Below are 14,763 nucleotides of genomic sequence, written 5' to 3' on the forward strand. Positions count from 1 at the left end.
ACAGAATCTGTGTTCTCTGCCTACTATCCAAGTTCCCACTCCTCCACTCCCTAGTATTCTCTAAAATAGATGGCAGGATTAGAACTTACCTCTGTGTGAATGATCATGACACCAACAAACATACTGAGGAACACAAAGGAGCCCAGCAAGATGAAGAAAATGGTAAAAGCTCTGCTCAGAGCAAACTCTCGCTCATCCAGGTCTTGCTGTAGATCTGTCCAGCCATCCACCTGGAAGGAAGGACAGAATCCTATAATCCCAGAGCCAGAGGAGTTTCTAAAAGCTTTTTCAAAAACTCTTGGCTTCTGGTTCCCTGCCTCTGAGTCTATATATACATGTCTTTTGTTCATAGAAAAAGACATTCCCTGGGGTCATCTAGAACTAAAGATAAAACATTTAGTGGAATGGGAAAAAAAGTTTCTAATAATAATTATTTGAATCAATTGAATTTTCTGCTCTAATTTTCTCTACAGCATACAAATCTGTTGGTTGCTACATTCTGGGAATTAAGTACTAAGATTTCAGGAGAATTAAATTTTCCCAGAGGGTGGAATTTGGATTCAACTCCTCTGACTCCAAGTTCAATGCTTCACCGTGCCATCTACTGTGCCACTATACTCTTGAGGTGAAATGCAGTAACCTTCCTAAAGTGTCTCAATAGTCAAAGAGAAATTGTCTTAAGAACACTAGCTGACCTCAGGGATCAACTGACATCAAATACCTTTAAGAAGTAAGACCAAAAGTACCAACCTTTTGGAAACTATGATGGGAACATTTATTTTCCTTCCTAAAAAAAGTAATTTAGTATGCAGTTACTTTTTTTCAATTATAAGAAATTAATTGATTCTTTTTTGAGAACTTTTTTTTTTTTGACAACCTAATATATGGGATCACAGAGCCAGAGCTAGAAGATATTTCAGAAGCTATCTAATCCAGTTCCTTCAATTTGCAGGTTAGTAAAGTGAGGTCCAAGGAAGTAAATGACTATACCAGGTATACAGAGAGCAAATTTCAGAAGCCAGTTGAACCCAGATCCTCTTAAAATTAAAATATTTTCCCCCACTATGAATCAGGACAGTGAAGGAAAATATCATTTTCATAACACAACTCTGCATTTGAAAGATTTTGTCTATAATAAGATCCAAGGTGATTATGCTGATAGTGCATATTTATGACAGTTTTTCATATATTTCACATATCGTATAAATGCCTATCCAGCATGTGAGGTTAATAAGTCTGTGAGAGCTACCTCAGACATGTTTCAGGTTAACACATTAATTCTGTTCCCCCAATTGGTTTTTGTTTTTGTCTCTACCTCTCACTTCAATATTCTCAAAAGAAAGAAACTGGGTGCTAAGAGAGTGATAAAATGAAGCAAGGAGGAAAGGCCTATCACACCTTCCCCAACTACCTCAGTATGTTAAATTCCCACTTACAGATACTAAACAGAAGTACCTGAGGCTCTCTCTCTCCTTCACTCCTCTTGTTAAATTCTTACTCACTCACCCATTGAAGTCCAATTCAAATGTTATCTCTGAGAAATTTGCTTAATCTCCTCTGGCCATAAGATTTTTCCCTCCCATTACAAAAAATTTTGTTTTGTGTTTTTCTAATGATTTTTTTCATATTGTAATATTATATTCAAATAATATTCAATATAATTTATTTTTTCATGTAATATTAATATTTCATGTGGTAATATATTGTGTAATATTACAGACATCTGTACTGATGTCTTATTCTCCAAGAAAGCAGAGAGCTTTTCTTATTTAAACTCTGAATATCAAAATCCTCTGCTCTTTTAAGTCTAGCAGTGTTCTGCAAATAAGAAGGAGCTTAATAAATGTTAATTGCATTCTATCCAATGTGTTATTCAGAAAGGGACAATGTGCCTCTGGAAAAACATGACATCAAATCACTTATTGCCATTAAATAGCAAAGCATGAATTAAAATTAATATGAATGCTCATATATGAGATTCATAATAGATGAGGGGCCAGAAGCATGGGAATAAATAGTAAGGAAAGACCTTGAGGCTGGGGTATTGGAGTTTTGGGTGTTGGTTATCCAAAGGATAATGGGCTTAAGTAGGATACTGCTTTGGGCAACATGAGGGCACTAGAGAACCAGGAGGAGGCAGAGAGATTCTAAAGGCTGACTTCATCTAGCAAGCAGGGGTTCTCTTCCCTGCTTCAGATCTCAGTGCCCTTGAAAAAAACTTCACACACAGTTACCGTAGTCAAGCTGAATAGGGTGAAGAAGGCCGAGGCCAGGTTTCCCCAGTTATTCACATCACCCCCATCACTGGAGCCAAAAAGACAAAAGCCTAAGATGGCAAAGATGAACATCAGCAGAAACAGCAAGGTCATGACGGATGCCACAGTGTAGATTGTCTGTCCCAATGCAGTGATCAGAGTCTATGAAAAAGGAAGAACAGAGGGATAAGGCAGGGGAGGCGCCTAAATTTAACAAGCCCACTCCAAAACTCCAAGCTTAAAAGTAAACTCAAACCACCCAGTTCAGGAACCAGGCACTAAGCTAAAGAAGTCAACATTGAGGAATGGATTCAATTCAACTGAATTCTTTCATTAAGTACTGAATATGTTCAATAGCACTTTAATAGGTTATTTGAATAAATAAGTACTGAAATATGAATCGTATTTGTACTTCTGCTTATGATAATAAGGTTTAATATGATTTCTTATGAGGGGATAAGGGAGAGAATCTGGAACTTAAAGTTTTAAAAACAATAGTAAAAAATTGTTTAAATGTAATTGGGGGAAAATATCTTTTAAAATTCTTTTTAAAAACATCACCAACAAAATCCAACAGCAAGAGATACAAAGAAAAATTCCATTCAAAATAACTGTTGATAGCATAAGATATTTGGGAATCTATCTACCAAAGGAAAGTCAGGAACCATATGAGCAAAATTACAAAACACTTTCCACACAAATAAAGTCAGATTTAAATAATTAGAAAAATATTGAGTGCTCTTGGATAGGCCAAGCGAATATAATAAAGATGACAATACTCCCTAAACTATTTATTTAGTGCTATACCAATCAGACTCCCAGGAAAATATTTTAATGATCTAGAAAAAATAACAAGTTCATATGTAAGGACAAAAGGGTGAGAATCTCAAGGGAATTAATGAAAAAAAATCAAATGAAGGTGGACTAGCTGTACCTGAGCTAAAACGATATTATAAAGCAGCAGTCACCAAAACCATTTGGTATTGGCTAAGAAATAGATTAGTTGATCAGTGGGATAGGTTAGGTTCACAAGACAAAATAGTCAACTATAGCAATCAAGTGTTTGACAAACCCAAAGATCCTAACTTTGGGATAAGAATTCATTATTTGACAAAAACTGCTGGGATAACTGGAAATTAGTATGGCAGAAACTAGGCATTGACCCACACTTAACACCGTACACCAAGAAAAGATCAAAATGGGTCCATGATTAAGGCATAAAGAATGAGATTATAAATAAATTAGAGGAATATAGGATAGTTTACCTCTCAGACTTGTGGAGGAGGAAGAAATTTGTAACCAAAGGTGAACTAGAGATCATTATTGATCACAAAATAGAAAATTTTGATTATATCAAATTAAAAAGCCTTTGTACAAACAAAACGAATGCAAACAAGATTAGAAGGGAAGCAACAAACTGGAAAAACATCTGCACAGTTAAAGGTTCTGATAAAGGCCTCATTTCCAAAATATATAGAGAATTGACTCTAATTTATAAGAAATCAAGTCATTCTCCAATCGATAAATGGTCAAAGGATATGAACAGACAATTTTCAGATGATGAAATTGAAACTATTTCCACTCATATGAAAGACTGTTCCAAATCACTATTGATTAGAGAAATGCAAATTAAGACAACTCTGAGATACCACTACACACTTGTTAGATTGGCTAAGATGACAGAAAAAAATAATGATGAATGTTGGAGGGGATGTGGGAAAACTGGGACAATAATGCATTGTTGGTCAAGTTGTGAGCAAATACAATCATTCTGAAGAGCAGTCTGGAATTATGCCCAAAAAGTTATCAAACTGTGCATACCCTTTGATCCAGCAGTACACTACTGGGCTTATACCCCAAAGAGATACTAAAGAAGGGAAAGGAACCTGTATGTGCCAAAATGTTTGTGGCAGCAGTGGTAGTAGCTAGAAACTGGATGCCCATCAATTAAAGAATGGTTGGGTAAATTGTGGTATATGAATGTTATGGAATATTAAGAAAGAAATGACCAGCAGGAGGAATACAGAGAGGCTTGAAGAGACTTACATGAACATGCTAAGTGAAATGAGCAAAAACAGGAGATCATTATATACATCAACAAGAATACTGTATGAGGATGTATTCTGATGGAAGTGCATTTCTTCGACAAAGAGAAGATCTAACTCAGTTTCAATTGATCAGTGATGGATAGAAGCAGCTACACCCAGAGTAGGATCACTAGAAAATGAATGTAGACTACTTGCACTTTTGTTTTTCTTCCCAGATTATTTTTACCTTCTGAATCCAATGCTTCCTGTGCAACAAGAGAACTGTTTGGTTCTGCACACATATATTGTATCTAGGATATACTGTAACATATTTAACATGTATAGGACTGCTTGCCATTTGGGGGAGGGGGTAGAGGGAGGGAAGGGAAAAGTCAGAACAGAAATGAGTGCAAGGGATAATGTTGTAAAAAAATTACCCAGGCATGGGTTCTGTCAATAAAAAGTTATAATTTTTTTTTAAAATCCAAAAAAATTCTTTTAAAAATTAAAAAAGGATACAAAATCTTGTTAATCAAAGAAAATAAAGGTTAATCTTACAAATTAAAACCAAAAATTTATTTTTGCCAGTCATCTATCAATGGTCCTTAGATTCCTCAAATATTTGTAGTGTGGTACACTGGTTTTGGAATCAGAAATTCAAATCTTACCTTGAGCCTATCCAAATTTGAGCAGATCACTTAAGATCCATGAATCTCAGTTTCCTAGATTTGAATCATTGCCCTCAGATTTCCAGCACTGTACTAAGGAACCCAAATCCTGAAAAATCAGCTCCCTAGGATTAGCCTTCCCAAAATACAAGGGATGTCAACCCTGAAGAACTGTTAAGTGTCTGAGGCCACATTTGAACCCAGGTCCTCCTGACGACAGGGTCAGTGCTCTATCCACTGTGCCATCTAGCTGCTCTCCTTTAGATTTTTATACAACAAAAAATACTGTTATAGATAATTTTTATACATAGAGGTCCTTTTCCTCTGTCATTGACCTCTTTGCCTAGCACTGATGCATCTGAGATAAAGGATATGAGCATTTTCGAAAAATATTTTGTGGAAGAGTTCCAAATGGCTTTCCTAAAGCAATTTCAACCAATAATTATGCCTTATTGTGCCTGTCCTAGCACATCTCCCCCAATAATTGCTATTTTCCTCCTTTGTCATCTGCCAATCTGATAGTTTTAAGGTAGAACCTTGGAGTTGTGCAATTGTTATTTATTTTGTTAATAGCAACTTTTAACATTCTTGTATAGTTGTCAATACCTTGTTTTTCAGAAATAATTGAAATTTTTTAATAATTTGAAAATATTTTTTAAATATCTTTCTGAAAATTATCTAATAGATATCTTGTGACCATTTCTACATTGGGAAACAGCTGCTATTTCTACATATTTATTTCAGTTTCTTTTCTCTTAGTTCTTCCTTCTAACTTGAATTGTGTTGAAGCTATTGCTACAACATCTGACACTGCAAACAATACATCAGAAATAGCTGCAATGGAATATTAAGGCAGATGGAAGAAAATGACTCCAGATTTCTTTAGGTTACAAGCATCATCTGGGTGAAGCCAGGTCAATTGTAAACTGATACCCACACCTACCATTAGGTACAATCATGCTATCTGATTGGGCAAAAACTAAACATTCAAAAAATTTTTAAAGGATAGCAAAGAAACCATAGACAACTAAGTATTATAAGAAATAAATATATTTATTTATATTATATGTTCCTTAACATCTAAATTCAAAAAGGGATTATTATTTGAGTTTCAAAAAGATATAGATAGTAATAAATCATGACAAGAGAATTCAATAGTTCCTTCTTAATTTTGGACCTACAGAATTTTCTAAATGTTATAACAAAAGAATTTACATATTTTTCTGCACTACATAGAATGTTTGCAAGAACTGACAATGTACTGGGCACAGAGATATTGCAAACAAATGTAAAAAGGCAGAAATAGTTTATCTCCTTTACAGACAATAAAAACAAAAAGATGCTCACTGTCTCCATTATTATTTGATATAGTTTTAGAAATACTAGCAATAGCAGTAAGATAGTAAAAATGAAAAGAATAAAAATAGGCAAAGAGGAAATAGCATTACCTCTGATGATATGATTTACTTGGAAAACTCCCAATAATCAGAAAAGCTGCTAATTGAAACAATTTAGCAAAACTATAGGCTACAAAACAAATCTTCAAAAATCAACAGAACTTCTAAATAACAAAACACAAGAAGCAATAGTAGAAAAGAACTTCTTATTCCAAATAACTACAAAGGGCATAAAATATCTGAGCATCAACTTCCCAAAGCCCACAAAAGACCTGTATAGATTCATCTACTAATTGCTCCTTAAAGAAATAAAGAACAATTAAATTGCTTATGATAAGACCATGCCAATATAGTAAAAATGACAGTACTACAGAATTAATTTACTCATTTAATGCCATAACAAACAAATTATCAAGGAGATACTTTTGCAGGACTTGATAAATAATAAATTGATAACTTAAGATATGAGTAGGGGAAGAGATCATAAAAATCACAAAAGATTAAAATAGACAATTTTGATTATATAACTTTTTTTAAATTTTGCACAAATAAAGAAAATACATCTAAAGTTAGAAGGGAAACAAGTGAATTATGAAGGAAAAAAATCTTTATAGCAAGTCTCATCAGTAAAGGTTTAATTGCTAAGACATATGGAAATCTAATTTAAATTTATAAAAATAAAAGCCATCCCTGAATTGATAAATGGTTTAAGGATATATACAAACAGTTTTCAGAGAAAGAAATCAAAGTTATCACCATGAAAAAAAAATCATGCACCAGATTACTAATAGAGAAATGTAAAATAAATAAATCTGAAGCTCTACTTTCATAACCATCAGTTTAGAATAGCCAATATCTGGAATGGTTGAGAGAAAATAAGTATATTAATGCATTGTTGGTAAATATATTGATTGGTCCAGCCCTCCTGGAAAACAATTTGGCTCTGTCCAAAAAGTTATTAAATTATGCAATCTTTTTGATCCAGTAATAATGCCACTACTCGATTAATATCCCCATAGCAATTTTTTAAAAGGAAAAGAATCCTTATAAACAAAAAAATATTCATAGCATCTCTTTTTGTGGTGGCAAAGAACTACAGACAAGGGGGGGTGACCATCAATTGGGGGATGGTTGAACAAAATTATGGCATATGAATGTGAGAGAATATTATTGTGCTATAAGAAATGATAACGGCTTCAGAGAAACCATTGGATTTCTTGTAAGGGAACACTTGTAAGAATTTATTCAAAGTGAATGGAACCAAGAAAACAATTTATCCAAAACAACAAAACTTTGAAAGACTTAAGAATTCTGAATGATGATCAATTAGAATTCCAGAGTCCTCAAAATGAAGCATGCTACCCATCTCTGGCCAGACTCAGGGTAAAGACTGTGTATATGTGTGTGTGCGTGTATACACACATATATATGTATATTTACATACACATATGTGTATACATATATATGTATGTGTATTTATATGCATATATGTATGTGTAACAAGGTTTTTGTTTTTTAAAAGGATGGGAAGGCGAAAAGAAAACAAAATAGATTTCATTGATTTAAAAAAAATTTAAAGTCAGAATTACTTTCTACAGCCTGAGGGAGAAAAATGCTTTCAGGGGTCTTTTGTTTGAGAGGCAAAAACAGAAGGAGAATGACAAACAAGCTGATTAACTCAGAGCTCATTAACTAAAAGATAATATGTTCCTATTTGAAGTGTTGGCAGAGGAAATATGTTATGGTCTTGTCACTTTCTAAAAATTAAGAGAGAAAAAACATTCAAAGCCTCAAAGTGGAGCTATGAGATATATAGCACTTCTCCAAAATAAGGAAACTGCTTGTTACTGAAAGAATATAACATTCTGAGCATCTTATCTTGCTAAGGGGTATTGTTGTTTAGTCATGTTCAACTCTTCTTCACTATATGAGCTTATCCATGGGGTTTTCTTGACAAAGACACTGGAATGCTTTGCATTTCCTTCTACAGTATGTGCCCACTTTTATATATGAAGAACAGAGGCAAATAGGTGTTTTGGTCAGAGTCACAATAGCAGGTAAACATATAAGGAGGGGTCTGAACCCAGATCTTCCTGACTTCAGACCTGATGCTCTAGCTACCACCTAGATGCTCACTACTAAGGAGCACAATGTGTTAAAAAAAAAAAAAAAGTTTATCATTGTTTAAATAACTCAAGAGTAAAAGAAAGGATTTACTCATCAGGAGAGCTGTAAATATCAGAAGGGGAGTAGTTAGCAAAGAAACAGTTTTACTTAGTGGGTAACACAAGATGTTTGATTTTCTAAAGACATCATAGTCTGCCATCTAGTCATGATTTGCCCCAATCACATGGATTTTCCTATTTATATGCCTCCCCAGTAGGTCTCTATAAATGTGTGCCCAATTTCCCCTCCCCTAAGTATACTGTGTGCATTAGTGATAGAATGTGTTCCAGGTTTATAGACAGAATGTTACATTTTCATTATTCCAGATTTTACGTTATATTCAGTAAATGTTGTAATTATTCCTTTTTTTCCTTTTGTTGAGTTAATTTTATGATTATTCTTGCTTTTGCCTTACTGGTTTGAAAATATTTCATGTTGTCATTCATTATAACCAATTTTGTGTAAATGGAAAGCACAATGATGAACTCAGGAATTATACTGGCAAGTAGTCTACCCCAGTGTTATTTATAGAATTCTTAGAGAATTTGAGCCACTGCCTCACCACTACTTCTCTGTGCTCACTATTATATAATGAACTAAGGAAATTTCGAAGAACCTAAAGTCAGGAAGATTCATCTTCTGGAGTTTAAATCTGGCTAGATATTTCCTAGCTGGGTGATCTTGGGCAAGTCACTTAACCCAATTTGTTTCAGTTCCTCATCTGTAAAATGAGCTAGAAGAAGAAATGCCAAATGACTTCAGTATCTTTACCAAGAAAACTCCAAAAGGGATCACAAAGAGTTGAACATGACTAAAATGAATAAACAGCAGCAACATATATATAATCTAATATCAAATTGCTTGCTTTCTCAATGAAGGAGGGGGAGAGGGAGGGAAAGGAGAATTGAGTTCAGGTGAGGGAAGTGAACCAGCCCCTCAGTTCAGGAGGTAGGAGGAAGAGAAAAAGAGAGAAAGCAAAGAGCCTAGGAAAAATAGGAGGTCAATGTCACACCTAGATTATAGCCCCCCCCAAAAAAAAATCTCTGGATATCCTAAAATCATATCCAAACAAAAAAATCTGAATATTACATTAATTTTTTAAATTATAAAACAAAACTGCCCATGTCTATTAGAAGGACAATGTCGATCATCTCCTAAAAGAAAAACTAAGCTGAAAACATTGAGAGATGTCATAGCTAACATTCAGAACTTCTAAATTAAAGGAGGGAAAAGCAGCCAAAATCCAAATATGAAGGAACCACAATTAGAATTATGAAGATGCAAATGTCATAGAGGAGAGAAAATCTTAGAAGGTTATATTACAAAAGACAAAGGGTTACCAGAAAGAATGAATTAACCTGTAAGACTGAATATAAATCTTAAGGGGAGAAAAAGAAAACTTTAATAGGTTAAGAGATTTTCAAGCATTCCACATGAAATGATCACAACTAAATAGAAATTTTAAAACACAAACATGGTAGTCAAGAAAAGTCTTGAAAGATAGTAATATTTGAGCAACAGAAAGGATTTAATGGTGATGTATTGTGTACATATTAGTTGGGAAAAAATAGAGGGCCCATAGAGCATGCTTGAAAAAAAGTCAAACTATTTTTTTTTGTTTTGATGGTTTTTAGAGGAAAGAAAAGGATGGAGAAAAAGACATATTAGAGAATAAATGAGGATGAAGAGAGAGAATTTATTACTTCTTGTAAGTATGGTGCATGTTTATATATACAAACAAAGGGATATCTTTTGAACAAAAAAAGAGTAACAGAGAAAATAATTAGTTCATAAATAGATCAGAAACAAAATGAGAAAATGAAAATAGAGCAGATTTTTTTAATATTTTATTTTTTCAAATTAAATATAAAAATCTTTTAATGTTCATATTTAAAATTTTTTATTCTAAATTCTCTCCTTTCCTTCCTATCCTCTCCCTTCATTGAGAAAGCAAGCAATTTGGTTTAAATTATACATATGTTGCTTTGTTGTTCGTTCATTTCAGCGATTTGGACCCTATTTGGAGTTTTTTTTGGTAAAGATACTGGAATGCTTTGTCATTTCTTCCTCTAGCTCATTTTATAGATAAAGGCTAAAACAAATTGGATTAAGTGACTTGCTAAGGATCATACATGAGTAAGTGTCTGAGGCCAGATTTAAACTCCAGAATATGACTTCCTGACTTTAGTTAGTTTTTTTCAGAATTGCCTTAGGTCATTGCATTACTAAGAATAGCTAAATCACTCAATATTGATGATCACACAATATGACTGTCATTGTGTAACAATGATTTCTTGGTTCTGCTCACTTCCCTCTTCTGATCAGTTCATGTAATCCTTTCCAGGTTTTTCTGAAAGTATCCTGTTCATTTCTTATGCACAACAATATTCCATCTCATTCAGCCATTCTCCAATGGATGGGCACCCTGAAAGGAGAAGTTTTTAAGAATAGGAGCAAAGAAAGAACTCTGGGAGATGACTAAGAATCATTACATTGAATTCCTAATCCCATATTTTTGCCCACCTGCATTTTTTTATTTCCTTCACAGGCTAATGGTACAATATTTCAGAGTCCGATTCTTTTTGTACAGCAAAATAATGGCTTGGACATGTATACTTCTTTTGTATTTAATTTATACTTTAATATATTTAACATGTATTGATCATCCTGCCATCTAGGGGAGGGGGTGGAGGGAAGGAGGGGAAAAATTGGAACAAAAGGTTGGCAATTGTTGATACTGTAAAATTACCCATGCATATAACTTGTAAATAAAAAGCTATTAAAAATTAAAAAAAAAAAGAATAGGAGCAAAGTCAAGAGGAAATAGTTGTCAACAAAACAAATATCAGTTCAAAGGTTAATTATATAAAGAGAATTTAAGAAGAGGGAAAGAAAATGTAAAAATCTGAGATCAAAATCTAAGCTTTATAAAGAAAGGAGTAACAAAAGAGTAAAACAGATCACTTTATTTGTAGACTACTAATGTTGATCAGATTCCTTCTCTTTTTCTATCTTCTTTTTTTGAAAAGAAAGTGTAGGAAATAAAAAAGAAAAATAGAGAATATAATGAAGGAAAATCCATAATTAATAATGCATAACATGAATATGAAAGGGATGAACTCACCCACAATATAGGAGAAAGTAGCTTTAGAAATCATAATCCTGTAGGATAATCCTGGGGTAAACAATATATATTGTTTCCAAGAAATAGAAAGCATAGAAATTCATAGGGTTTAAATGAAGAATTACAGCAGAGTTTATTATGCCTCAGGCAAAGTCAGAAAAGGAAGGTTAATAAACATGATTTTCAAAAAAAGACAATAGTTAAAAAAAAAAAGTATGGTTTAAAAAGATAAGTAAGGAAACTACACTGAGCTTCACATATAACATAACAATAGCAATACTAAATATATGCACCAAATGGCATAGCATCTATTATGTAAAATAATAGATAATTTAATTATACAGAGAAACAGACAGGAAAAACTATTGTTTTGCTACCAAGAGCTATTGGAATACAGGGGAACCACCTGACAGTGACAGCTGGAGATCCAACCCAGACGTGCAGAATGGATCTCCTCTTGTGAGAGGATGATACAAGGAGACTGAGAGGCAGTTGCTGTTCTCTGACCTCTCTGACTGAGGCCATTGTATTGTCTCTCCTCTTCCCTCTGCCTCCAATTTATCTCATTCCCAGTCTTCAACACTTGTGTCAGCAAAGGCTGCCTTGCAACTCCTTCAGATGTTATGACAAAGCTGTAGAGGCTCTCGGAGAATTGACCTGTCCTTTAACAAACTATAATATTTCACTAATTTCACTAAAAATTCCCTAATTATTTAAATAATACCTTCCATTCCCAGACAAATCTAACAAATCTGACCAAGAAAGAAGATATGGAAATGAAAAATTTAGAAATGCTAGATCTCTCAAAATCACTTAATGAAAATTATATATATATAATATTTCTTTTGTATATTCATATATACATATCTATATCCATATATGTATGTGTGTATGTGTGTGTGTTAACCTAGGTGGTATAATGGTACAGTGAATATAATGTAGGATTTGAAGACCTGAGTTTAAATTCAACCCCAGATAGTTACTAGCTTTGTGATCTCCATCAAATCCTGTTTACCTTAGTTTCCTCATTTATTTATTTATTTGTTTATTTTGATTTCCTCATTTATAAAATGAGCTAGAAGAAGAAATGCTAAACCACTCTAGATTTTTTTTTCCAAGAAGACTCCAGTTGGGGTCATGAAGGGACTGAAACTTCTGGACAACAAAATACATATATACATACCGATGTGGGGAGGTTATTTTTACAAAAATTGTGTGCTGGGGCACAAAAATATCATGAGCAAATGCAAAAATGGAGCAGAAATATTAAACATATCCTTTACTAATCACAAGACAATATAAATAATTACCAATAAAAGGCCTCTGAAGAAGAGATTTAAACTTAATTGAAAACTAATTTATCGCTAAAGAATTACTGGATCCTTTAAAAATAATAAAAGCAACAAATAATTTCAATGAAAATTAAATAATAAGACAAAACTATCAAAACTTTTGGGGAGAAGAAAGAAAAACTTTTAAGCACACGTAGTTCTGGAAGAAACATTCTCTTAGAGCAAAGTTCTTAACGTGAGATCCACCAGATGGTCCATGGATAGATTCCAGGGGAGTCTGTGAATTTGAATGGGGAAAAAAAAATTACATCTTTTTTTTCACTAACCTCTTACTGAAATTTAGCATTTCCTTCCATTGTAACATAAAATAAAAATATTTTTAAAATATTATTTTTAATTAACACAAATTATTCTGGACAGAAGCTCATAGATTTTCCAGATTGCCAAAAAATCCATGATACTCACAAAAAAATGGATAAAATCCCTTTTTTAAAGCACCTAGATTTTTAAAGTTTGTTTTTCATACTAAAATGCAGATGAACAAGAGACTATATGGCAGTCAGCTAATAAGATTTCTCTGTACAAAATACAACAAGAAAATTATTTCCTTAAGGTGGAGATTTACTGCACTTAGGTGAAAGGCAGGGGTTGTAAAGGAGTTTTTAATTAATAAAGGGAAGGAAGCCAAGAATGCACTCCATGCTGAGGTTCTCGGCACTAAAAACTGCTTCCTTCTTAAGGACCAATTTAAGCTTCAATTAATATAATTATAATAAATGCTTACACCCCACCACCTCCCACACCTCCAACCTCCCTGGCTGGGTTGAACAACAGTAAATGATATAGAATGTTTTTAACCAAAAGTAGTGTTAGTACCCTTGGGTAACTAGTACATCAGAGTCTGGAGCTGATGGCTGGCTTCCCAATGGTTACAAAGCAAGCAGACTACAAGAAGAGAAATTAACATCATTCCCTGATCTGAATCCTAAAGTGTCCCTCTTTAGAAGCCAACATTCAGGCCTTACTGCTTGGGGCTCAAGCAAGTTCCCTATAGGTGGGAGAAATAAATGAGAGACCAAGCTGTTGAAAGAAAGTCAGACATCAAACTTTGGGGGTCAGGGAGAGATGTACTAAAAATCCAGATCAAAGAAGTCCCTCATTCCTTATTTCTGTTCCCTACTTTGAGAGAACATGAGAAGACAGACGAATGAATGAATGTTTTTTCCTTTATAATAGGCTAAAGACTAGAAGAGAGAAGATAATCTGTTTTTAAAATTTCACTAGGTTTGATTAAAAAACCAAGCCTGATTGATCTAGGCTTCAAACATTTATCTCTAAGGTATAAAAATAGAGACATACTATGTATCTTTTTATAAAGAAAGTGGGATTCCTCGCTGTTAATGCTGCACATATCTAAGTTCTAAGAAAGGAGTGTTAGTTTTTAAAAGTCAGGAGACCTGATTTCAAATCCAATTTCACCACTGAGTTGAAAAATCCCAACACATTAATGCTAGAAAGGACCTTTTAATATTATGTAGGCCAATCCCTTCATTTTACTAATGGCAAAACTAAGATCCAGAGAAGGAAAATAATTTGCCTAAAACTCAACATAGAGCTTGTGGATAAGTGGGAACCAGAACCTAGGCCTTCTAACTTTAAGGTCAGACAGCATCTCTTTAGGCCTGTTTATCCATCTACAAAATGATGGAATTAAATTGAATATTCGCTAAGGTACCTTGTATTTATGAACCCTTCAATCTCCTGAACATAGTTAAGTCACCTACAATAGATGCTGGCTATGTTTCCTGCTCACATGATTTAAAGCCATTACAGC

General features: G+C 33.6%; 1 protein-coding gene across 1 annotated transcript in view; it reads right to left on the bottom strand.

The window, feature by feature from the left end:
* Positions 1 to 14,763, bottom strand: part of CATSPER3 (cation channel sperm associated 3) — an 81,687-nt gene that overhangs the window by 30,052 nt on the left and 36,872 nt on the right. Inside the window, exons 4-5 of the mRNA XM_051978163.1 lie at positions 2,235 to 2,417; positions 90 to 230 (exon numbers count right to left, since the gene is read on the bottom strand). Of these exons, the coding sequence (XP_051834123.1) occupies positions 90 to 230; positions 2,235 to 2,417 (324 nt within the window). The remainder of the gene's footprint in view (positions 1 to 89; positions 231 to 2,234; positions 2,418 to 14,763) is intronic.

This window comes from Antechinus flavipes, chromosome 2, assembly GCF_016432865.1.
Source record: "Antechinus flavipes isolate AdamAnt ecotype Samford, QLD, Australia chromosome 2, AdamAnt_v2, whole genome shotgun sequence".
Lineage (NCBI taxonomy): Eukaryota > Metazoa > Chordata > Mammalia > Dasyuromorphia > Dasyuridae > Antechinus > Antechinus flavipes.